The sequence below is a fragment of the Chenopodium quinoa genome, unplaced genomic scaffold, assembly GCF_001683475.1.
Source record: "Chenopodium quinoa cultivar QQ74 unplaced genomic scaffold, ASM168347v1, whole genome shotgun sequence".
NCBI classification, from domain to species: Eukaryota; Viridiplantae; Streptophyta; class Magnoliopsida; order Caryophyllales; family Amaranthaceae; genus Chenopodium; species Chenopodium quinoa.
In genome coordinates, this window is record NW_018744647.1 from 320486 (window position 1) to 347918 (window position 27433).

Here is a 27433-nt window from a genome sequence, read left to right on the forward strand (position 1 = left end):
CCTTCTCATAAGAAAAAGTCGAATGAACATTAATTTGGATTTAAAGTCAATTTCATAAGGTAGACTATTGAAATGAAACTATTTATAATACTTTCTAAAGTGAGCAAGTTAGTCATAATTTTTTTTTTTTGTTTTTTTTAATAGCATGTTAGATTCATAAACTTATGCACTTCTCAAATTCGTACTAAAAACATTTATTAATGCTAAATTAAATAATGAATAAATAATTTATTATTAATCTCTATTTTTTTATATATTAATATTTTTTGCAAAAAGATGAACATGTGAACATATTATACTCATTAGAGAATTTTGTTATGATATTCATGTTCATTTTTAATATACAAATGTTTAATTTTTTCTTTGAAGTGTTCATTTTTTTATTACTGAATATATATTTTTTTACGTGTTCATTAGAGCATTCTATTATGGTAATCATATTCATATTTAATATATGGAAAAAGCTAACGAACGCCCCCGGGGCGTTGGATAAGCTACGTAAAAGTAGAAAGATTAAATTAAAATAAACATTAATTACATCGATCGACGTGTGATTTTGTCATGCTTTTCCAAATTAATACCATTTTAGGCAATATTTTAAATGCTTATCCAACGCTCCGGGGGTGTTCGTTAGCAAGATCCTTAATATAGTTAGTGTTCATTTTTATTTATTTGAAGTGTTCTATTTTTATTACGTTTTTTCACTTAATTCACCATATACTATAGGACTTTTTAAATACATCATATACCCCTTAGTTTACACAAAAATGCATTAAATACCCTTAATGAATACAAGATGCATGAAGTTTAGTTGATTAATCCCCAGAATCACCATAGATCCCTTCCCCCAATCTTGAAACACCCTCATTCCTTCCCCCACGTACTCCTAAAACCACCCTTAGATCTCCTTCTCCCACCCACTTGCTTAATAATATTCTTTGTTTCAAATGTGGTGGGAGGAAATTTGGGGTGGTTTTAGGGGTGGGTGTAGGGAGGTAGGATGATTTTAGGGGTGAAAGAAGGGATATGGGATGGTTTTGGGACATAATTAGCCCAAATGACTAACAAAGATAAAATTGGTAATTATTAAGAGTATTTAATGTATTTTTTAATGTTTTTTTTTTTGAAAATTCAGGGGGTATATGGTTTATTTACAAAATTCAATGGGTATATAATGGATTAAGTGAAACTCGGGGGTATTTTGTGAAATAACGTGAAATAGTTTAATGAAAAATTCTCCACCTTTTGATGAGCCGATCATTGAATTTTCCCTTTAAATTTCTAAATGATAAGCCTCGCCTTGAATTTCTCCAATTCTTGTTACTTCTCTTTCTAAGTTCTCCCTAAAACAAGTTCAATATACGTCAATAGAGTTTGTTGTGTTCAACCTTTAAATTTCATAAATGCAGGGGCAATTACAAGGGGAGCCCCGAGCCGTCACTAAAGTCGCTCTCCCTTATAGCTAACCTTGATCAAGCCTATTAATTTTTAGTTGAGTGCATTCAAAGTATAATAAAAGAATAAGGTAAACCTATAATAATTAAATATGATGCTAATAATTATTTTCTTTTAAAGACTTGATCAATCATGAAAAATAATTCCATTAACGTTGTTTTTTTTTTCGGGACAAGTTTTGCAAGCGTTGACTTTCTGTTGACTTTCTCTCTAGGCGATTTCCATGGTGATTTGAGTTTTCTAGGTCGGGATATTCATCTAGCTTCTTCTTCATCATGGCTCGAAAGAAGAAATCTTCAACTCCACTCCCGCAAAACACTAATCATGCTCATCTTGATAGGACTCTGGATATGAGAAAATCTAGAATCTCTTCAACTGAACCGATTGCTGAAGAAGGTGAACTGGTCACTCCTCCTCCACATCTGGTACATCCATCTGGTGGAATGATATCCAGAGGTGAGGTAAGAATGCTTGAAATGTCTTATAGAAGTCCGATTGCTCAATCTCAAGCTAGAACCAATGGAACAATAACTAGGGTTTCTGCGGTTACTGTTCCATTGATTTCTACGCAAAATCAGACCCCGATAGTTCCCTCTACTGCTATTCTTGAAGCTTCTGGGGTTCCTGGTGGCTCGAATCAAGTTCCTGAAGCTCCTGCTGAAGAATGGAAGGATCTATTCAAAGGGAAGCTTAATGCAAAAGGGACCTCTCTGTCTTTCATTGCCCCTGAGATCAGAGATGGAAAATCGATTGCTAAGCTTAGCTCTGCTGATATTTGTGAGGGCAACAAAAAATGGGGTAATGCTCTTATCTTTTATGTTGTTGGTTACTCTCCCACTATTTCTGCAGTTCATAAGTTAATTGCTGATAATTGGAGTAACATTGCTAAACTAGACATATTTTGGCATGATGAGGGTTATTTTATAATCAATCTGAAATCTAATGATGATAAGAATGCTATTCTATGTTCTGGTCCTCACATGTTCTTTGGTAAGCCAGCCATTGTTAATGCATGGTCTGACAAATTTGATTTCCATGCTGAAATATTGAGAACTGTCCCTCTATGGATTAAGCTTCCTAATTTGCCACTGAACTGCTGGGGAGCTGAAACCCTAAGCAGAATTGGTAGCCTACTTGGTGTTCCAGTCTGTGCTGATGAGTGTACCTCTAGGCAGCTAAGGGTTTCTTTTGCTAGGCTTCTTGTTGAAATTGATGTTACTAAGGCTCTACCTAGCTCTTTGTGGGTTGAGAGTCCTGCTGGGGAATTGATTGAGATCACAGTGCATTATGAGTGGACCCCTCCTTTTTGTAAGAAATGTGATAAGGTTGGGAATGACTGTTCCAAGTCTCAACCTATTAAAAAGAAGAAAACAGGTGATCCAAAGACCACTCAAACTCAGGCTAAGAAAGTCTAGGTTCCTAAGAAGATTACAAAGGTGACTGCTGAGGTTACTAAGGTTCATGCTCCTGTTAAGGAAGTTACACCCCCCCTCAGACTCAGAACAATGATGATTGGCAAATTCCTGGCAAGAAATCCAAGAAAAAAGCCAACAGACAGATCAATTTCCATGTCTCTAGTTCAAATGTTTATCAACCTTTAACTTTGGATACTTGACGAGGGGAAAACTAGGTCGTTATCTAATCTTCCCTCGGTCAAACTAAATTTATAAACACTTAACAAACCTAAATACAAGTAAGGCAAGTCAAGGTCGAACCCAAAGGAACGATAATGTTCAAGCACTTTCAATTATGCGCCTAAGCTAGGTTGAAATAAAAGGGTAAAGGGAGAATACTAACACCTAACAAAACAAGTAACCAAAGAAAAAAAACACTAGGAACGGGGATCAACAAGTAATCATGTCAATTGCAACAACTTGGAAAGATCAAGTCAATCAAAGGTTGTGAAGACTAATGATATGAGCAATCCATTGGAATCAAAGAGCTATCTCCTAATTGTTAAGCTAGGGTTCACTATGAATAACAAACTAAGAGAATCACAATCAAAACCAATCGATAATTGCAATTACTAAATCAATTGTTCGTGTCATTAGCAATTACAATGCAATCTAGCATAATTCTCGAGGCCTAATCGCATTACACACATGCAAACCTTCATTAATCACTTTAATCTCAACAATGAATCAACACAATTCCCAAATTAATCACAATTAATCAATCATACAAGTTTCACCCAATTCCTAGCCAAGAAACTATTCAAGAATCATCATCTATCAACTAACAACTATGGAAATCAATAATCAAATATATATCAAGAATAACTACACTAATCAAGCATCAAACATCAAAATCAATCCAAACAAACATGAAATTAAACAAAGCTTTAAGGTGAGATAGAGTTAAGAATGCTCATTGATAATAGAGAAGATCTTGAACACAATTGTCACCCTTGTATCTTCAATCTCTCAATCACCATTAAAATCCTTCACTTTCTCTCTCTAAAACTACTCCTAATCTAGCTTAATCTAGAGAGACAAGCTCTCAACCTAAGAGAAAAAACTATTCTAAGACTAAGAATTATGTGAATGAATGATAATAAAAACACCCCAAAACAATCTATAAACAAAAGGAGAAAAGAAGCTTAAAATCGTAAAAGACCCAGAAGTCCGCGCCCTCGGAGAAATCGGCCGCGCCCGCGGACTACCCGAAAGCCCGCGCCCGCGGCCAGCCCGCAGAGAGTTACTGCCCAAAATCGGCAGAAATAGGTTACGGAAGATTTGCAGGGCCAACTTTGGAAGGTTGTTACTCATGATCTAGGAAAGTATGAAGGCGTTCGACCTATCATTGGAAAGCTCTTCAATTCTAGTTTCCAACCCAACTTGAATCACTTCAATCCGATTAGTAGAACTAGAGATATGGCCGAAACAATGCACAAAGGTCCTTTTTGATACTTTGTAAGCCTTCATTTTCCTTTGTTTCTTGGATTGGCTTGACTTGCGTGCTTGGCTTCCCTAACTTGGCTCCGTTAAATTCCTTGAATGCACTTGAGCTCCCTCCTTGATGATTTAATCCCGGGAAGCTCGACACACCTACAAAACAAGTCAAACAAACGGAGAAGCGAGGGAAAAAGCCGAGAAATGAATAAAATAATAAGAAAACCACTAAAGGCACGCATTTCTCTAAACTAACACACAAACACGCAAATCAAGCATTATTCCCTAAAAACACGACATAAACAACTAAAAACGAGCATAGAAATATAAAGAAAACATAGCCTAAAGGTGCCATAAATGGCACGGATCAAATTCCCCCAAGCTAAACTTTTGCTCGTCCTCGAGCAAAATAAAATCCAACCCAAGGGAAAAATGATGAATTTATTCAAGAAAATAAAGAAACAAGAAAGAAATAGGATGAGAATATACACCAACTCACTTTTGTAGGAATCACGATCAATTTTAGCAACTAAAGACAAGCCATTTAAACCCCTAGATCGCCCTAGAGAACGAGTGATGCTCTCGTAAAGGTTTCCTAAGATATTAACCCATAACTCTCATAATAATACAAACAAGGCAAAGCATAAAGAAGGAAATCATAAGAAAAGAAGAGCAAACACATGTTCATGAAAGGACTTTTTAAAATGTACAAGCACAAATGAATGCAAATCTTTCTAAATAAGTAAGGGAGTGCACGCTCCAAGATACCTAAGGTTGATTGAAACATAAATATGATAAGCATAGGAACTAGTTATCACACTCCACTTTCATCCCAAACGGTCTTACCGCGTTCCCCCTACTAATCTCATATCTCCCCTTAGTGAGTGTCTCATAGATTCCACGAAGGAACCAGAAAAAGATCAAATTTTTGGCTTACTCGACATCTTGACTTCGCATCCCCTTTCCTTAGGCTATAACCCATGATTCCCTCCACCGATGAATGACTCAACCCCTAGGTCAAAAGGTCTTCCCAAAGGTTTTAACGTAAGGAAAAAAGGGTTAAGGTAGGCTAAATTTAAAATTTGGTGGTTAACCTAAATTGTGAAGCAAAGATTGCACATTTCTTTACACCATAACCAAGTAATCACCAAACAAAAATACCAACACCCCCAATCTTATTCAAAGCTAAGATCACAAACATATACACAAAAAGCGTGAGAACGCTTCAATGGAGCATTGTCCTCAATGCTCAAAAAGGAAGAATACTCACATAAAAATATTTTTGCATTTTTCACTTTTTTCATTTTTTTTTCATAATTCTTTATTAGTGCTTTGTCCTCGCCTCTTTTAACTTTGGTCGGCTTTTACAACTTTGCACTTGCTTTGTCCTTGCCTTTTTTTTTTTTTTTTTTACTTTGGACGAATTTTTTCATTTATTCACTTGCCACTATTCACAAAATATACACAAAAACACGATCTTGCTTTCATTTTTAACCAATAACCAAACTTATATACCACAATCTCCAAAATATGATCATTTGCTTCACAAAAATCCAAAGATGAAAAAGAAAATGAAACAAAAGGCTCAAGATCTAAAGATGTGGCTTGAAAAGAAGGGAAAAAGGCTCAAGGGCTGGCAAGAAGGAAAATGTATCCGAAAAACCAAAAGTAAAAAGAAGGACACTATCCTAGTAAAAGGAAAATACCTCCCCGAAAAGATGCCTTTGTCCTCCCTAGGTGGTTCGGTCTCGGTCTTAGGAATCATACGTCAAGATTCTAGATTAGGTCCGCAATAGTCAAGGATCCATGCCGCTCATGCAAGAATATGTTGAAAGCTTGAAAAAGTATGAATCTCACATGGTTGTAGAAAAAACTCACTAAGGTTGTCAAATCGAAGATAGGGAGCAACTACCAAACGTGCCACAAACAAGTAGAATCCGGCTTCATGATCCCCCTAGTTCTAGACAACTACCTTAGCATGCTTTATCCTAGAATCAACCAAACGTAATCTCAAACAGTGCACACCACTACCACTTAGGAAGAAAAGCATTCAAGTATACAAGTCCAATTGTTATTATGTCCAAAGCAAGAACAAAACAAAACACATTTAAAATTTGCCTTGATAAAAACAAAAATCTTTTTGTAGTTTTTCAAAATATGAGAACATGGAAAAGCATATACAAAGGTGCATGACATATATGAATCAACATTCCACCAAACATGATAGAATACCCTCCCCCAAGCTTTAATGAGACAACATGCTCAAACATAAATAAAATATTCCACGGGAGGGGAAAAACAAGGAGATTAATCCAATCAAACCAACATATGTCCAACAAGTCATCATCCACTAGAGAAAGAGGAAGGAAGGATATTACCGGATACTAGGTGGGTGTAAATACCCGCAAATGACCCAATTTTAACCTTTCAAAGCTAACAACCTCTAATATTGAATCTTGCCTTCTATATGCTAGCAAATGTGGTGCCAATCTTCCTTGATTCTTGATCCAAATAGAAGCACCAAAGTATATCAAGTCATGTACCTAGCAAAAGGAACACAAACATTTCCATGAGAGAAAATCTATTCTAAAAAGGAAAGAAAATGAAAGCAATAAAACACGGGTTACTTCCCGAGAAAGGCTTGCTTAAGGTCCAAGCTTGACCGCTCTAGAAAATAATAATTCAACGCGCGCAAGAGCTTGTCAAATGCACTACTACACATTTCATATGAAAGCAAGTGTGCACATGACAAAAATAAGGCATGAAACAAGCTTAGTGCACACCTATGAGGAGAGAGATGCCAAGAGAAGGAAGAACAATCAAAAGAAAACTCAACAAAATAAGAAAAGGAAAAAGAAAAAGAAGAAGAAGGTAAACTCTCCTCACAATATTTTTGGGTGGCAACATCACCCTTTTCCTCAATTTGGGACAAATGAGCCACATACAAATCATCATAGACAAGAGGGTCCCCAATAGGCTCATTAACAAAGGAAGGGAGGGATATAGGAGTGTAGGGGATATGGTTGAATCTTCTTGAAAAATGGGTATGAGAAAAGAGAAAAGGGGCTATGGTCTCACAAATGAACTTTTTCTCACCACCATGCCTCAAATCACCAATAAGAGCATGGAAATCAATCATAGAATCCTCAAATGAAGAACACTCATGATCACCATCTCCCTCAAACATCCAACTCTCAAGAGGAACCACATAATATCCTCCACTACATTCATGGACAACAACTCCCTTAACTTCCTTAAAGCCCAAAGTCTCGAAACCATGCATGAATGGATGTAAATTTGTTTCAAAATCATCTCTCTCCCATGAAGAATTCTCAAGGAACTCACTTAGAAGGCTATGGGTTTTCCTTTGACTCTCAATAAACATATTAGACATAACCTCAAACAAGTCCAAACACTCATGGATAGAAGAGTCACATTCATACACTTGAGACTCATCACAATCAACTAAGGAAGGGGAATTTAGATTCACAAAATCATCATAATCATCATCACTCTCAACTCCCTTTCCTTCACTCCTAAACTCAACAATGAGATCCTCACACACTCTTGGTTGTTCAAAATGATCATCATCTTCTTCCTCAACACACACATCAAATTGAGATTTTTCACAAACAAGCATCAAGGATGACAATTGGCTTTCTAACTCATCTTTTCTTCTCTTTCCCTCCTCAAGACGCTCCTCATTCTTTTTCATTATCTTTAATTTACCTCTCATAGAATTAAGAATCATCTCCTTACTAGGCCCAAACTCATTATCAAGCTCAATGCGCCTAATTTGAGACTCAAATGTATCAACAAGAGATTTATAAGATGTAGAAGGTTGAGGATCAACAAGAGAAGAAGAAGTACAACAAAGATTGGAAGAATCAACATTAAGATCAAGAGCATATACATCACATTGGGGAGTGGGGGCACAATTAATAACATAAGATTCATCATTAAGGGAATGAAGCACATCACAAGAAGGCATGGTAAATAATGAAGAATATTGAAAAACACCATTAGCATCAACTTGAGCTTGCACTTCATCATCATGAACAAAAGGAGAAATAAAGTTGAAATCATGTGTTCTAGGTTCACTTAAGGGCTCATGTGACAAATCTTGGGAATTCATGCTAATATTAGAATAATCAACACATTGCAAGTCAATATTAGAATCATGATTACCCCTATCATAAACATCCCTAGCAAACCAAACATAAAATCCCAAGCATCATCAATTGACAATGCTCTAAATTCACCATTATGTATGCATTCAACTTCATTTCTAGTTTGCTCATTCAAACCAAAATAACAAATCTCACAAGCCTCCAAAATACTACAACAATTATAATCCAAAAATCCCTCAAGTCTATTGAAATATTCACAAAAAGGCTCATTGTCAAATTGAGGAAATGATAGACATGACATTTTTATACAAAACAAACAAAAATCAAATAAAAGAAAAGTATATACAAAGACCTAGACTCAAGCAATCAAAAACACTCAAACATAGACACCGTTCCCCGGCAACGGCGCCATTTTGACGAGGGGAAAACTAGGTCGTTATCTAATCTTCCCTCGGTCAAACTAAATTTATAAACACTTAACAAACCTAAATGCGAGTATAGAGGCAAGTCAAGGGTCGAACCCAAAGGAATGATGATGTTCAAGCACTTTCAATTATGCGCCTAACCTAGGTCGAAATCAAAGGGTAAAGGGAGAATACTAACAACTAACAAAACAAGTAACCAAAGAAAAAAAAAACACTAGGAACGGGGATCAACAAGTAATCATGTCATTTACAACAACTTGGAAAGATCAAGTCAATCAAAGGTTGTGAAGACTAATGATATGAGCAATCAATTAGAATCAAAGAGCTATCTCCTAATTGTTAAGCTAGGGTTCACTATGAATTCCAAACTAAGAGAATCACAATCAAAACCAATCGATAATTGCAATTACTAAATCAATTGTTCGTGTCATTAGCAATTACAATGCAATCTAGCATAATTCTCGAGGCCTAATCGCATTACACACATGCAAACCTTCATTAATCACTTTAATCTTAACAATGAATCAACACAATTCCCAAATTAATCACAATTAATCAATCATACAAGTTTCACCCAATTCCTAGCCAAGAAACTATTCAAGAATCATCATCTATCAACTAACAACTATGGAAATCAAGAATCAAATATATATCAAGAATAACTACACTAATCAAGCATCAAACATCAAAATCAATCCAAACAAACATGAAATTAAACAAATCATTAAGGTGAGATAGAGTTAAGAATGCTCATTGATAATAGAGAAGATCTTGAACACAATTGTCACCCTTGTATCTTCAATCTCTCAATCACCATTGAAATCCTTCACTTTCTCTCTCTAAAACTACTCCTAATCTAGCCTAATCTAGAGAGAGAAAACTATTCTAAGACTAAGAATTATGTGAATGAATGATAATAAAACCCCCCAAAACAATCTATAAACAAAAGGAGAAAAGAAGCTTAAAATCGTAAAAGACCCAGAAGTCCGCGCCCTCATAGAAATCGGCCGCGCCCGCGGACACCCCGAAAGCCCGCGCCCGCGAGGAGCCCGCGGCCAGCCCGCGGAGAGTTGCTGCCCAAAATCGGCAGAAATAGGTTACGACAGATTTGCAGGGCCAACTTTGGAAGGTTGTAACTCACGATCTAGGAAATTATGAAGGCGTTCGACCTATCATTGGAAAGCTCTTCAAGTCTAGTTTCCAACCCAACTTGAATCACTTCAATCCGATTTTTAGAACTAGAGATATGGACGAAACAATGCACAAAGGTCCTTTTTGATACTTTGTAAGCCTTCATTTTCCTTTGTTTCTTGGATTGGCTTGACTTGCGTGCTTGGCTTCCCTAACTTGGCTCTGTTAAATTCCTTGAATGCGCTTGAGCTCCCTCCTTGATGATTAAATCCCGGAAGCTCGACACACCTACAAAACAAGTCAAACAAACGGAGAAGCGAGGGAAAAAGCCGAGAAATGAATAAAATAATAAGAAAACCACTAAAGGAACGCATTTCTCTAAACTAACACACAAACACGCAAATCAAGCATTATTCCCTGAAAACACGACATAAACGAATAATAACGAGCATAGAAATATGAAGAAAACATAGCCTAAAGGTGCCATAAATGGCACAGATCAATACTGATGGTATTGAAATTGCAGATAATGCTAATGAACCTAACGGGGGTGATGGGAGTCCCCCTATAGGGTCATGTTAGTTCTCTCATGGAACATTAGGGGTCTTAATGACCCTGGGAAGGTGGTTGCTGTTAGAAAGCTACTTTGTGATCAGAAGTGTGATGTTCTTTGCCTTATTAAAACTAAAGTAAAACAGCATAATTTTTTCAAGATTAAGAGGAAATTTGGGATTGCTTGGACTTGGTTTGCTAACTATGCTAATTATCCAAGGGGTAGGATTTGGATAGGTTGGAAAGCTGATCTTTTCAATCTAACTGTGCTTTCTTCTCAAGAGCAGTTAGTTCATTGTTTGATCACCACAAAAGATCTGCAAACTCAGATTTTCATTACTTTTGTGTATGGGTTACATACTGTTCAGGATAGGCTTCCTCTGTGGGCTGGTCTTAGGCAGTTGACTGGTATCTCTGGAGCCTGGTTGTGTGCTAGTGATTTTAACTCTATTCTATCTTGTGTTGATAGAATTAATGGGGCTCTGGTTACTTATTATGAAACCAGGGATTTTCAGAGCTTTGTTGATAATTTGGCTTTAACTGAAATTAAGAGCAAGGGTTCCTTCTTCTCTTGGTGTAACAAAGCTCATAATGGTCCTAGGACTTATTCTAGAATTGATAGAGGTATTGTTAACCAAGATTGGATGGATATTTATGGGCATGTTGAAGCTATTTACTTGCCCCCATCTCTTTTTGATCACAATCCTATTCTCTTTGATATCTTTCATTCTCAGCCTGGCAAAGGGAGACCTTTTAGGTTCCTTAATTGTCTTGCTGATCATGCAAATTTTCTAGATATTGTGGATTCTGCTTGGCAATTTTCTGTTCCTGGTAATGCAATGCATAAGGTTTGGTTTAAACTTAAGCAAGTAAGAATGCCCTTAAGTAATTGAACATTGAGAAATTTGGTAATGTTTCTGAGAAGGTTGAAGCTGCTCAAAATGCTTTAACTGATATTCAGCAGCAGATTATAAATGATGTTAACAATGTTGATTTGCACTCCAAGGAGTTAGAAGCTATTCAAACTGTTAAATACTGGATTAATGTTCAAGAAAGTATTTACAGACAAAAATCCAGAGTGGATTGACTTCAGCTTGGTGATAGTAACAACAAATATTTTTTTTGCTGTTATGAAACAAAGACAAGGCAAAAATAGGATTGATACTCTTTTTACTAGTGATGGCACTTTACTAAAAACCCCTGCTACTATTGAAGAATCACAGGTTTTTATAAAGCTCTTCTTGGCTCTAATGCTGATTCCCTTCCCGGGGTTGATTTTAGCACTGTGAGAAGAGGTGCTCAGCTTTCTAGAGATTCTCAGCAGTCTCTTATTGAATTGCTCCTATTTCCATTGAGGAAATTGACTTAGGCTTGAAAGATATTGATAGCTCCAAAGCTCCTGGAATTGATGGGTTTAACTCTCACTTCTTCAAGAAAACTTGGGATGTTGTGAAAATGAAGTTTATGCTGGTGTTATGGAGTTTTTCAATACTGGTGTTATGTTGAGACAATGGAACTGCACAACTGTAACCTTAGTTCCTAAGGTTCAGAATCCTTCCCTTGTTAAAGATTTTAGGCCAATTGCTTGCTGTTCTGTTCTTTATAAGCTTATTTCTAAAATCATTACTTCAAGGCATGCAAATGTGATTTCTGGGGTGATTGATGGCTCTCAAGTTGGGTTTATCCCAGGGAAGCATATTGGTGACAATATCTTATTAGCCACTGAGCTTATTAAAGGATATGGGTATAAGTTTCTTTCTCACAGGTGCATGTTGAAGATTGATCTGAAAAAAGCTTATGACTCTGTTGAATGGGGCTTTCTGAAGACTGTTATGTCTGAGATTGGTTTTCCTAACCAATTTATTTCCTGGATTATGGCTTGTTTGTCTTCTGTCTCCTTCTCTATTTTGATCAATGGTGTCCCTTCCAATCCATTCCCTGCAAAGAAGGGTCTTAGGCAAGGTGATCCCATGTCTCCCTTTCTCTTTGCCATTGGAATGGAGTATCTCTCCAGATGTCTTTCTGAGCTTCAGCTGAATCCTGATTTTAACTATCACCCTAGATGTGAGAAGATAGGGTTGACCAATCTTATGTTTGCTGATGATTTGTTGCTTTTCTCTAGAGCAGATGCTCAGTCTGTTTCTTTGCTTTTTCAAGCTTTCTCTAAGTTTTCTGAAGCTTGTGGTTTATCAGTTAACTTAGATAAAAGTGAGGTGTATTTTGGTGGGCTTCTTGATTCTGAGCAGGATGAGCTGAGAGATTTGATTGGGGTTGCTCCTGGTACTATCCCATTTAAGTACTTAGGGGTCCCTTTTTCTTCTAAAAAGTTGACCATTGCTCAATGCAAGCCCCTTGATGATAAAGTGACTGTTAGAATTAATGGTTGGTCTGCTAGGCACCTCTCCTATACTGGTAGGCTCCAATTAGTCAAGAGTGTTTTGTTTGGCATACAAACTTATTGGGCTCAAATCTTCATTCTCCCTAAAAAGATCCTAAGAGAAATTGAAGCTAGATTTAGAGCTTTCATTTGGACTGGGAAAGCTAATTCCTCAAAGAAATCCCTTGTCTCTTGGTCTCAACTTTGTCTCCCAAAAGTTAGTGGTGGCTGGAAACTTCTTTCTCTTCCTGAGTGGAATGTTGCTGCTATCTCCAGACTTCTCTGGGATCTTGCTCATAAAGCTGATAACTTATGGGTGAAATGGGTTCATACTTACTATTTCAAAGATAAACCTTGGTGGAATAAACCTGCTCCCAGGAGATGTTCTTGGGTGCTTAGTAGAATTTTGAAATGTAGAACTATTATTGATAATATTGGTGGTTGGGATGCTGTTAAATAAGGTGGTAAAATCAAGATTAAGGAGATCTATTTGAAGGTTATGACTTAAGCTCCCAAAGTCCCATGGAGAAGACTCTTTTGCAATAATTCTGCCACCCCTAAGAGCTTATTCATTCTCTGGCTTGATGTTAGGAACAGATTACTCACAAAAGATAGATTGAGTTCATGGAATATGCAATGTGATCCTATTTGTTTCCTGTGTAATTTGCATCCTGAGTCAATTGAGCATCTATTATTTGAATGCAGTTTTATTAAGGTCATTTGGGAAAGAATTTTGGCTATTTTTGGGTGCAACAGGTCTATTTTAAGCTTTGATGCTGAAGTTATGTGGGTGTCTAAAATCTGCAGGAAGGATAGAGCTAAAAACAGACTGTTGGGAATGTGTTTTGCTGAATCTGTGTATCATATTTGGTTACAGAGAAACTCCTTGATTTTCACAGGAAATTTCAAATCTGGTGAACCTATGATCAGAGATATATTATTTGCTGTTGCCAGTAGATGCTCTGGTTCTGACAGGAATTTGTTGATCCTGTAATTCTGTTTCTTGGGCAGTTTTGTCTTTTCTGGTGCTTAGCTTGGTGTTTCCAGTCTTGAGTCCAGTTTGCTGTTCTGGTTTGTATTCTCTGAGTTGCTGTATTACCTCTTTTTGTCTAGTCCTGTTGCTTTTTGCAGCTGAGTCTAGGTGGGGGTCTTTATCTATTATACAGTTTGTAGGGTTGGTGTGTTTTGTTTGCAGGTTTGTCCTGCTCTGTGTTTGTTTTTGTGTTCCTGGGCCTGGTTTCTAGAACCCTTCCTAGAAGGTGGCTGGAAGCTTGAGCTCAGGTTGTTCTTGTCTCTTTCTCTTGAACCCTTCCTAGAAGGTGGCAGGAGATTGAGCTTGAACTGTTTGGTGGTTGGTTGGCCTGTTTTTCAGGTCTAGTGGGGTTTGGTGCTTGTTATAACTTAGCTCTTGTAAGTTGTAACTTTTCCTTTTGGTAATAAATTTTTTCCTATTTACCGAAAAAAAATAAATAAATTCCATTAACGTTATTGCTAAAAATTTATTTGATGAAAAATAAAATTACATGATCGAATCACCTAAATCTTTTAGTCACTTACATGATTTCTTTTTATCTAACATTTGTGGTGGAAGGTGTTATATAACTCTAGCCCCTTAGTCAAGGATTTTTCACAAAAACTAATTCATTGGTCAATTTATGACACACGTCATGCGGTCATGTCTTTAAAATAAAAAAATACTTATTCACACATTACATACATACATTAAGTGTCCTGAGTAGTATCAATAATCAATAACTATATACTAAAGACAAATAAGAAATGACACGTAGCAAAATCTGATTATATAATTTTCTGCCAATTTTTTATTTACTTTTTTTGTCAAATTATCTTAGAAAATTTTTAATTCACTACTTGTACAATATTTTCCTACTTTACCAATATATATTTATACATATAAAAAAATCTTTCATATATTTTATATAAATTAATCTTTCCCTCCCAAATTCAACAAAACATTTTTGTAATAACTTATAGAAAATTTAAGCAAAATATTATTATTAAAAAAGAGATGGATGCATAATGTTTAATGCAGCATAAATTTGTACATCATACGGGTATGTACAACCTAAAGTTTACTATGTAATATGAAGCATTTTTGTAAAATTTGATAACTCCATGCATTACACGGGATCATAAGCTAGTTTTAAAGATAAATTTATTGTTTGCGTTTGAAACTTAAAAATGTGTAGTGATACATGAGTATGTTTAAAATTATTTTACTAAATTTTATTTCTATATATGGGCACACATATTGTATACACATAGGCGTATAATATTATTAAAATAAAGTAGTATTTTATTATAATAAAACATGTTTTTTTTCGACCAATCAAAATATTATATTCCACTTCAAAAGATATTAACAAACATATTCATAATCGTACTTAATTACATGCATGTTTGGTAAACTTGAAATTGAGATATGTAATGAGTTTTCTTCTTTGATTATATGATTGAATCAATTTGAATCTCATTTACAAAATAAAAATATGGCCTAGTACAACATAAAAACTAAAGAAAATTAAATTTAAAAGCCTTTTTTTCTTTTTAACAAACCATTATTCACATTTTAAGGAAGTTGAAACTATATAATCTTTTTGCTGGAATAGTATTTAAAAATTTTAACTATTGGAAATTTTAATGTATTAGATATTGCTTCATGCCTATTAAAAAAAGAGGTGCATATTTTTCCTATATAACTTCCTTTAATATAGGCAATCATTACTCCCTACCAGATACATAATGAATTCATTAGTTAGAAAGTTATCTTCAACCAAAAACTAAAAAAGTAATAAAATAAAATAAAATTGTATGCCATTTTCATCCCTTTTTACACACTAATTCATCTTGATTTTTATCACAAAATAAGAATCTTCAAAACCACATTCTTGCTTTTCCCATGATTGATTCTTACCAAAATAAATTAAGCTTTATCAAAAAAGTTATACGTGCCTCAAACTCCATTAATACATTGCATTTGTATATACTGAATATGTTTTCTTTATTCTTACCAATAACAAGACATCCATAGAATGTCATCTTTATTATTACTTTTTAGATCAATTTTCAATTTAATTTCAATCTAAATATTTGTATATTTGTTCAATCATATATAATATGACAAAAGTAAAATTTTGTCAATATTCCCTTTTGCAATTACTTATGTTGGTAATTTTTTTTGTAATCATTTTATCTACAAGTGTTGTTTATTCTCAAAATGATTTAGATGAAGATAATAGTCAAGCTAAAAATCCAGCAGCTCTTCAAGTTGTTGCGCAGATGTTATATAATCAACTAGCCAATATCACTCATGTCTTTGAACCAGATATCAAAAGACATTTGGGCTTCTGTATAAAGGACGTGTATGTGAATAAAAAATCTTTTATTTTTATTTTATTTTTTTTAATTAAGTTACTTGAAGGCTTTGAGATGAATTATTTTTTTCCATTTCAGGCAAGCTGATTGGAAATCAGCTTTTAATTTTTCAAATGATCTTGAATTTTTAACATCTTGCATGCAGAAAATTAAAGGTGAAACATCCAACATCATTATTTTTCTTTACATGCTTTTTATATTATTATAACGAGTAGGAGTTATATCTATACAAAAAATGATTTGACACATACATAAAATAAAAACCAAACTAAATAATGATGATGCAATATGATGGTCACATTCTTGAATCATTATTTCATTAGCAATATGGTATGACACATTAAACTAATCTATAAGGGGGTTCTTGATAATCAAATCGTTTTAGTCAAGTGAAATATATGTTCTATACTTCCCCAACATCTTATAATTAGTTCCTATTTTTACTTTCATGGTCAAACTTAAATAATATGTGCAAAAATTGTGTAAAAAAATCATAATCAGGTGAGTTATTGTTAGATTGGTCTCACTATAAGGTTTTATGATATAGTTTATTTATAACTTTTGTTAATATGTATTTTAAGACATTGATGGTTAAAGGCAAGTCTTACAAAAATGTGCTAAATGAATTAGATACTATATTTTAGGAATGTTGAAGCATTGGTTAATCTCTATTAATTCTTCTTATGATATGGGATTAAAAATAAACCAAGACAAATGCATTCCCACTATAATTCACTTTGTTTTGTGGCTCTTTTGCATGTAATTATCCTCTTTAATCTTGTTAAATGGTTTAACTTATTTATGAAATCCCTTATTATGTTTATTAAAAATTTCTCTTAATATATGTATATAGATGTTCCAAAACGAGTATGTACTGCGGCAGAAGTTAAGATTTACATGATCAGTTTAATTGGTGGAGCCCAAATGAGTTCAAGTTATGTAAAGCCAAATAATAATTGCAACTTAAGCTCATGGATTGATGGATGTGAGCCGGGGTGGGCATGTAGTGTTGGTAAAGATCGTAAAGTTGATATTAAAAACACACAAATCATTCCAGATAGGACCGAAGATTGTCAACCTTGTTGTGCTGGCTTTTTTTGCCCCAAGGGTGTCACTTGTATGATACGTAAGTAAATTCATATAGTAAAGACATATATATACATATCCATTTGTGTGTGTATATATATATAAATACACACACACATACATATATATAGTTGTGTTGATCCATTATTATCATTTTTTCTTCTACATAAATTATAATATGGTGTTGAACCATTAATTAACAATTTTACAAATTTATATCAAATGTATCGCCTAAAATTTGTTAAGCTTCTCATAATATATTAGAAGTGCTATCCAAGAAAAAGAGGAAAGTATAAAAGCAGTTCATTAGATTGTGAGATAGTATTGAATAAAGTGGATCAAGCAAATAGGGCAAGAGATGATAGAAATAATCATCTTTTTACTAAATATGAAATAAAGTGATATATGGAAAACCTTCTAGGAAAGAAGAGATTAGTAATATTAAAGCAATATAGAATTCCAATGATTACACCATTGAATACTATCTTTGAATATTCCAATTTCAGTTTTGGGTCATACTTTTTATCTATAAAATAGCCTTATTATAACAATATAATTTTATAATATTTGATGACTAACTTTCTTATTCAATATATTTGTCACCCTAATAATATTACTTTTGTGTTCACTTTTTATGTAGCTTGTCCACTAGGTGCTTATTGTCCATTTGCTACACTCAATAAAACTACAGGCAGATGTGATCCGTAAGTCATAGATTAATATCAAGTTTTGTGTTACATCTCTAAACTATTGATTTTGTATTAGATTTTATCTTAGACATTGTTTTACAGATATACATACCAAATACCACCAGGAAAACCTAATCATACATGTGGTGGAGCTGATGTATGGTCTGATGTCATTAGTAGTGATGAAATATTTTGCGCCCCAGGATCATATTGTCCATCTACAGTTGAAGAACTTCCATGTAGTGTCGGGTATGGTATATAATTCAAAAACTTTATCATAATTTCAATTTCAACTCGTTTCATTAATGCAATGTATATTAGGATATTAACTTATTTATAATTGTAATAAGCTCTTACTAGTGTAAAATAAGTTTTTCATTCCTATTATTGATATCTTTATGAATTAACTATATGAATTTCTGAATTTTCAGGCATTATTGTAGAAAGGGTTCAACTCAAGAAAAACGTAAGTTTTAAACTGTTTAAATATCAAACAATTTACAGGTGCATCTGTACTATGCTTTAGTTATGGAACATTTCATAAACACTCTGATTTCGCAGGTTCTTATGACTCTTATTGCTTTAATCACTTTTCTTTAAAATTTTAAATCTATCCATCTTCTATTTAGTTTTTCAATAACCAATGGACTTCAATTGATGCAAAAATTGTTTTGGCATTTTATATTCATAATTTTTCCATGTAGCTTAAGTTAAGGGTTTGAATTTTAATTATTACGATTAAGAGAACATGAACTTGTTGTAAAGTCTCATTATTCATAACTTTTCATCACAGCATGCTTCAAATTGGCTAGTTGTAACGATAAAGTTGCTAATCAAAATATACATGCTTACGGCATATTACTCATTGTAAGTGTTCGATATCCATGTTATCATTTTCTAATAGAAATATTACTATTATACTCCATGTGAAAATATTCTTATGTAAACATTGAATTGATATTATTTTAATATGAAGATTGACAGATAAATATTTAGTATGCTTTATAAATAACATTGCATGGAAAATATGATATAAAACAAAATTATGTTAATTTGTGCAAAAACCTTAGTTATTATATAGAAATTTAGTTACTCTACTTTGACTTATATCAAAACAAAAATTTAATTACTAATATATATAATTTAATTTCCTTAGTAATGTCGATAAACAATTGATAATATAAAGTTATATATTGAGATAAATCCAACACTTTAATTAAAAAAAGGTCAAGAGTATCACCTAATTAATAAAAGGTCAAGAGTATCACGTGCTCGCTCTATCTCTATATTACTTCACTTTTTATAACTACGCTTAAGAAGAAAATGAGAGAGAAATTTGAGCTCTTTTTGTAATATAAAAGAGATTGTGCTAAAGAAAGAGTGTGAAGAGTTGAGTCTAACAAATGGTGCAAGAAAGGGAAACCCACATTTATCTAATAAGTAAACTAAGCAAAATTGAAAGAATTTTGAAGAAATCTCTATATAAAAGTGGGAAGAATTTGAAAGAGCATAAGAAGTACATGATAGTACAAGGGTGAAAAAGTGAAGCTGGATGGAAGACTTAATTAATCATTACTGCATATATACATCATGATTGTATCTTTATTAATTATTATGTTTTTTTAACATAGTATATGCATATTCGCTAACATACCAACTTTTATTTTTTAGGCTATATTAAGTACCAGTCTACTTCTTGTATATAATTGTTCGGACCAAGTACTTACTACTCGAGAAAGAAGGTTAGCTAGATCTAGAGAGCGTGCAATAAGAAGTGCAAAAGAAACTGCACAAGCTCGTGAAAGGTGGAAAGTAGCAAAGGAAAATGCTAGAAATCGTGCTATTGGGTTACAGCAACAATTATCGCGCACTTTTTCTAAGAAAAAATCTACAAGACAAGACCCATCAAAAGGGTTTCAACCAAAATCTACAAGTAATGATGTTACAAGTTCTTCAGATTCAAAATCAAAAAATAAAGGAAATAGCAGCAAACTCACAAAAATGATGCAACAAATTGAGGATGATCCGGATAGTAGTGAGGGTTTTAATATGGAGATTGGGGATAAAAATATTAAAAAACAATTCAAAGCTAAGGAATTACACACACGAAGCCAAATTTTTAAATATGCATATGGGCAACTTGAAAAAGAGAAGGCCATGCAACAAGAAAACAAGAACCTTACATTTTCTGGAATTATTTCTATGGCTACTGATACCGAAATCCGAAAAAGGCCTTTATTAGAGGTTGCTTTTAAAGATTTAACCTTAACCTTAAAAGGAAAACACAAACATTTATTACGGTGCATTACTGGAAAACTAATGCATGGCCGAGTTTCCGCAGTCATGGGTCCTTCTGGTGCTGGGAAGACTACTTTTCTTTCAGCTGTCACAGGAAAAGCTACAGGATGTAATGTAAGGGGACAAATTCTCATCAATGGGAAAAATGAATCAGTTCACTCTTACAAAAGGATAATTGGGTTTGTCCCACAGGATGACATTGTGCACGGGAACCTAACTGTAGAAGAAAATCTAAGATTCAGTGCTCGTTGTAGGTAAGCTAAGTGATGGTAAAAAAAAACCTCTTTCTTTGGCAATTCAAGCTAAAAATAGTATGCTATGGTGAATTGCACATAAATAACATACTAAAAAAGTTAGAAGTGTAATAAGCACGCCATATTATTAAGGATCGATATATTACTAAAATATATTCTTTGTTAGCTAATTTGCTTTATTAAGTTTCGAATCATTATGTGGCTTTAAATAAAACTATTAAAAATCTATTAAAAAAAAGTTATATATGCACATTCATGGAAATTAATTTTTAAAATAAATATCACTTAAATTTGGTTTTTCTTTTAAAAAAGTGAAACATTTATTGCTTCAACCTTATTATCTATTAACAATATGTTTGAGAATTTATAGAAGAGTGAAACTTTGAGTTAATTACATTACTAAATTGCTACAAAATTGTTATTATTATTATTATTATTATTATTATTATTATTATTATTATTATTATTATTATTATTATTATTATTATTATTATTATAGGAAATTTTGTATCTAAAATAAAATATATATGTTTTTATTTACTTTTCAATACAAAGCTATCACTTATTTTCTACATGTTTTGAGATAGGATTGTCAGAAATGTTAATTTAGTAATAAAAATATTTAATCTAAAAACATGAACTTGTATAAAATAAAGCATATATAAAACTTACTATAATGCTTAATCGCTTTAGCTTAATTAGTTTATTAGTCTTTGTAATATACAATGACTATTTAACATATTAAGAGTACATGTATATCTTCATATGCAGGTTACCTGGTGATCTTCCAAAGGCCGATAAGGTTCTGGTTGTAGAAAGAGTAATAGAAGCATTAGGGTTACAAGCAATACGCGATTCTTTAGTGGGAACAGTTGAGAAAAGAGGGATATCTGGAGGACAAAGAAAACGAGTAAACGTAGGATTAGAAATGGTCATGGAACCTTCATTATTAATTTTAGATGAGCCTACTTCTGGTTTAGATAGTTCTTCATCTCTTTTGCTTCTAAGAGCTCTTAGACGTGAAGCTCTTGAAGGAGTAAACATATGCACGGTCATCCACCAACCAAGGTAATTTAAAATTATTACCATTTCATTTATAAGGATTTATCATCATTATCTTCATCATGGTGGTGTGTCTAAGAGCTTTTTTTTTTTTCATTTGATCTTAGTTATTAATATTAGTGAAAACTTACACAAAAGCAAATTAAAAGTTGTTAGACTACAAGTCAACATTAGCAAGGTCAGGAATATGTTCTTAATTTTTTTTAAAAATGAGTAATTTCATAATATCTACTTTTTGTTATTTTGTTTTTTTTTTTATAACTAATACAACTATTTAATTACATATATTAAGGTCAAATTTATGCATTGATATGTGTATTTAGTTTAACAGTGCCAATTAGATTTTTTTTTTTTGTCAATTACCACCTACAATTGTTGTTGTTTTAGCAATTACCACCTAATTTTTTTTTTGAACTTTACCACCAATTATTTTTTAAAACATCAAAATTTCCCACTTATTTGGCTCTGAATTGAAGTGTGATGTCATACAGGGCTCACATCTCACCTTATTTCCCTCCTTTTCTTTCTTTCTCTCTTAATTTCTCATTCCCCCATATTGTAATCCTCTCAAAATTGGGGATATATTTCAAATTAAATTACATATTCATGCTAATTATTTCACAAATTGAAGTTTTTTCCCAATTTTGGAAGGAGTACAATACATGGGAATGAGAAATCGAGTGACAATGAAAGAAAGGGAGGGAAAAGGTAGTTAGTGGGCAACACATGATGTCACATTTGAGTTGAGAGACAAGTAGGTAGGAAGTTTTACTGTTTTAAAAAAATAGTTGGTGGTAGAATTAAAAAAAAAAAACTATAGGTGGTAATTGCTAAAACAACAATAATTGTAGGTGGTAATTGTCAAATTTTCCTGCCAATTATTCAAAGATAGAGGGAGTAGTGTTTTTTTTTTTTTTAATTATTTTTTTTATAACAGGGAGTAGGTTTTAATGATTTCTCAAATGAGATAAACTAAAGTTTATTATTATTTTTTTTGTTTTAATATCATAAATTTCTACTTATTAAAAGACATAAATTTTCTCATACTAGGGCGGCTAATGCAAGCATCATTGTTAGCTATGTCCAGGAAGCTCTTTTGGTTGGCCTTCCAACTTTAGTTGTTGGTAGTATTAATGATGAAATGCGTACACAAATATTTTAAGGGTTTTAAATGTCCACACACTATTCTTAAGAGTTAAAAAAAGGCAATAAACATTAATAAGAGCAAATAAATAAATAAAAAATTTAGAGGCTATAATTATCCAAACGCTATTATAAGAGTTATCTCAAACACTATAAAAGGCGGGGATTCACATGAAAAAGAATATAATTATAAAAACAATGATGGAAAGTAGGATTAGATTGAATTGATAAGGTATTTTTCCTAGTGAAGTATTATAGACTTGTAAATTTCTTTATCACCAAGTAATTATTATAATCAAAATTTAATTTAAAGTTTTTTCTATATGGTAATATATATTTCATGTGTTATCCAGCTATGCATTGTTTAAAATGTTCGACGACTTCATCTTACTTGCAAAAGGAGGTCTAACAGTGTACCATGGCCCAACAAAGAAAGTTGAAGAATATTTTGCAGGTTTAGGGATCATTGTACCGGAACGTGTTACTCCTCCAGATCATTATATTGATATTTTAGAGGGAATAATTAAGTCAGGATCTAATGTTACACGTGAACAACTTCCTGTGAGATGGATGCTTCATAATGGTTATCCAGTACCTCAAGATATGTTGCATCTTTGTGATGAAATTTCTAGCACTTCTTCCCCTGATAACTCTCTAAAACCTCATGTTGATAAACGACATGATAAATCTTTTATTGGAGATCTTATACAAGAAATTAAGTGTGCACTTGTATTAAGACGAGAGCACCTTAAGCACAACTTCTTAAAAAAACAAGATTTGTCAAATCGCATAACCCCTGGGATAATGCGACAATATAGATATTTTCTAGGAAGGTATGTTATGTTTCTAATCCTTATTAAAAATATAAATCAAAATTATGAAGCTATAATTCCAATCATCATAAAATAAAGGTACCAAATAATAATACCATTTTGTTAAAAGTGATAATAAGTATGAATTATTTAATTTTATTATACTATTAATTTATTAGAACTTAAATTGAGGAACAATACTAATGGATTGATCATTTTTGTAAAAAAAATAAATACATAAATAAAAGTATTTTAGCTAAAAAATTCTTAAGGTTGATTAAGGAAACTGCATTATTCCATCTTATATCATTGTAGTCTACCTAATCAAATTGATTCACTAGATGATTAATTTTATGATTTATTTTTAGGGTTGGAAAGCAAAGACTACGTGAAGCTAAATTACAGGCCGTGGATTATTTAATTCTTTTACTTGCTGGAGCTTGTTTAGGAACTCTTGCTAAAGTGAGCGATGAAACATTTGGTGCAATTGGTTATAACTACACTGTGATTGCCGTATGTAAGTATTTTTTATGCCCTAAAACCCATATAAATTTACACCATTAACCTAGATAATATGGCTTTATGTATTTTAAATATATTATATTCTATAAGGATTTCTCATATATTAAATCTTTTACATGACTAAGCAATAACATACATGATTAGACTACTAATCAAATACATATCTTTGGATCAAGGAATTATTAATTCATTTCACTAAATTTGCTATCCTACATATAGTCATCTCTTAAGGTTTAAATATTACAACATGATGAACTAGAAAATGTGTAACTATTAATTTCTAAGGTGACATTTGTCACATTTTGAAGCTAATGTTGGGGTTTTTGACGAAGTTTTATTTTAGAAGTTAAAAAAAGAAACATTATTAATTGAGTATTGTTGAAAATTGAGGAATGAAATAAAAGGAAAGAATATGAATTGAGTATTATTGGTAATTGAGAAACGAGAAGAAAAAAAAAGATGGGTTATTGAACATTAAATGAATGGTGGCATAATTTTTTTCACAAAATGAGGGCAATATATATAGCAAAATGAGGGCAATATATATAGTTTTGTTAAATTGTTGAGGTTCTTTAGGTACAAATAGTAAGATGACGAAAGAAATATTCTAATCATAGATATCATTTTGATTCACTTAAAAAGGAACATAAGAACAACTAAATGACACGGGGAATGTAGTTGTTACCAATTGACTCCACGTATACACTTTTTAATTAATCACAAAAATGTTTCTCATATTTGTGTATCTTGTTGGTTGGCAGCTCTATTATGCAAGATTTCAGCTTTGAGATCATTCACACTTGATAGATTACAGTATTGGAGAGAAAGTTCGTCAGGAATGAGTAGTTTGGCATATTTTCTCTCTAAAGATACAATTGATCAATTTAACACTCTTTTTAAGCCTTTGGTTTACCTCTCAGTGTTTTACTTTTCCAACAATCCAAGATCAAGCTTCTTAGCCAATTACATAGTCCTAGTTTGTCTTGTGTATTGTGTGACTGGGGTAGCTTACGGCTTAGCGATACTTCTCCAGCCAGGTCCTGCACAACTGGTATATTATACAAATTAGCTACTTAAAAAACACATCATTTCTTAGTACTCCCTATAATTTTTTTTATTTGCTACATTCAATTTTAACACAATTATTAATGAGAAAAAAAAACCAAATAGAACAAACTTGCATAAAAATGTAGCAAATTAAAAAGATGGAGGGAATAGTTTTTACTTGTTATTTTTACTAATTTAAATATTTATTTTTGATGTGCATTACAGTGGTGTGTGCTTCTTCCAGTAGTATTATCACTCATTGCAAGCCAAGACAAAGAAAGCAAAATTATGTTTGAAGTAGGAAAATTTACCTACTCAAAATGGGCTTTAGAGGCATTTGTCATTGCAAATGCTGAAAAGTACGTTTTTCACGCTTAAGTATAACCAAAAAAAAAAAAAGTTTGGTAGCTCATAATTTTGTAGAGATTTAAATACATTTAATTAGGTGACAAAATTTGATTATGACATATGTTATATCAATGACCATGTTTCATTCGATATATGTAGGTATGATGGAGTGTGGCTAATAACTCGTTGTGGATCTTTGATGCAAAGTGGATATAGCCTTAATCATTGGAATCGTTGTCTAATATTTCTTATTGTAAGCGGGGTTATTAGTCGGATAATAGCTTTTATCTTTATGATTGTAGTTCAAAAGAAATGAAATCATTAACAATTTTAATGTTAATTAGTGTACAAGCATTAATATACGAGTACCTTTAGTTATTCTTTTTTTTTTTTACAACGTTGAATTGTGAAGTAGTATCTAGTATATAAATGCTTTCTTGATTGTAAGAAATAATTTCTAGCATGTAATTGCTATTAATAAACTAAGTAACCTTTCAGAAACTCCAAAGCACTCTTTAAAGCTTAAGATATGTTCATGCAATTCAAACTGTTCTTTTAAAACTTCAATATCACTTTTCTAAGACGTAAATTGGTTAGGGCCCAACACTAACTTTTAAAGCCCAAAATCACCTTTTGAAACCATAACGTTTTTGAAAATGCAAAATGCTCACTGACCCTCTTCAAGCCTAGGAGGACAATTAATTGATGCTTTGAGGGCTAAGGAAACTAAACCATGCGATCTTCCAAAAAGAAACCAAATTCTATTGATGAGCGTAGAACATGCGCCAAAAGCAAGGCATTGTGCTAGTCACTGAACTAAAGCTGTTGCCAATCATGTACCTCATCCTTTCTCGTTCCCTTTTTAAGCTCAGCTGAATAACTATTTGATGCCTTGTGGGTTAAGGAAATAAAATCATGTGGTGTCCCGATAGGAAATTAAGGTATCATGATGAGCGCAAAAAATAGCCCATTGTACCACTCGCCAAATTAAAAGATTTTGACTACCACGTTCCTCATCTCGTTTGCTTAGAAATTCTAGAGATTAACAAAATTTTTGCTTAAGCACATGACTCTTGCACCGGGTGCTAGAACTTAAAGTCTATATTCCTATGTGTGCCTATAGATACTCCTTTAGCATTTGAAAAATGTTTAAATTTATTTTAGGTTTGAAAGGCTATCAAAATCTTTTCTAGCCTTATTAGTAAGGTTTAGACAACTAATTTTACCCAAACGCTCTAATCCATGTCTCAAATACCATTGCTCACTCAAGTTAGCATAGTCCCGTTAAGATCCAAGGCTAAGCATTGCTCGCTCTAGTTAGCAAATCTTATGAAGTTTTAATCACAAACGTTCATAACAACCACTTTTTAAATTGGGGATGTCATATTTAGATTATTATCAATCTCAAGGGAATTCATTTTCTATTATCCTCTTGCTGATTATTACGTAAAAGTCCCATCATTTCCAAATAAATGTTAATTCCTTTGATGCATGCATTAGTTACAGCAAAAACTTAGTACTTTGCTTAAAAAAAAGTACAAATGCCAAACTTAAATGGTTGGGAACAACTCAAAATTTTTTTTTTTCAAAAAAAAAAACTAGCAAAATTCTACAATCATATATCATTGGCAATAATAATGTTTTTCATTTGAAAAAAAATTCTACAATTAGCAAAATTGAGTTTTAAACCACCCATTACACTACCCTCCGTTTCACACAATTTTAATACAAACCTAGGCTTGTGTTCATAATCCCCTTTCATTTTCTACAAAAATTATTTAACCCAACAAAATACATACAATTCAAACATTTTTC

The 27433-nt window shown here is 32.8% G+C and overlaps 3 protein-coding genes across 3 annotated transcripts; all 3 read left to right on the top strand.

Annotated features, from left to right (window-relative positions):
- Positions 1-1730: 1730 nt before the first annotated feature.
- Positions 1731-2870, top strand: LOC110701643. The gene has a single exon (XM_021879256.1). It carries the CDS (start codon positions 1731-1733, stop codon positions 2868-2870), a length of 1140 nt encoding a protein of 379 aa, XP_021734948.1.
- Positions 2871-13592: 10722 nt separating this feature from the next.
- LOC110701644 lies at positions 13593-14096 on the top strand. Its single transcript, XM_021879258.1, has 2 exons — positions 13593-13951; positions 14093-14096. The coding sequence occupies exons 1-2, from the start codon at positions 13593-13595 to the stop codon at positions 14094-14096; spliced, it is 363 nt and encodes a 120-aa protein (XP_021734950.1).
- Positions 14097-16099: 2003 nt separating this feature from the next.
- LOC110701672 (ABC transporter G family member 28-like) lies at positions 16100-26202 on the top strand. The gene is made up of 14 exons (XM_021879286.1): positions 16100-16344; positions 16436-16512; positions 17211-17483; positions 18084-18147; positions 18235-18381; positions 18564-18598; positions 18926-18999; positions 19804-20684; positions 21456-21752; positions 23243-23722; positions 24070-24218; positions 24985-25274; positions 25496-25629; positions 25778-26202. The coding sequence occupies exons 1-14, from the start codon at positions 16100-16102 to the stop codon at positions 25932-25934; spliced, it is 3303 nt and encodes a 1100-aa protein (XP_021734978.1). The 3' UTR covers positions 25935-26202.
- The last annotated feature ends 1231 nt before the right edge of the window (positions 26203-27433 follow it).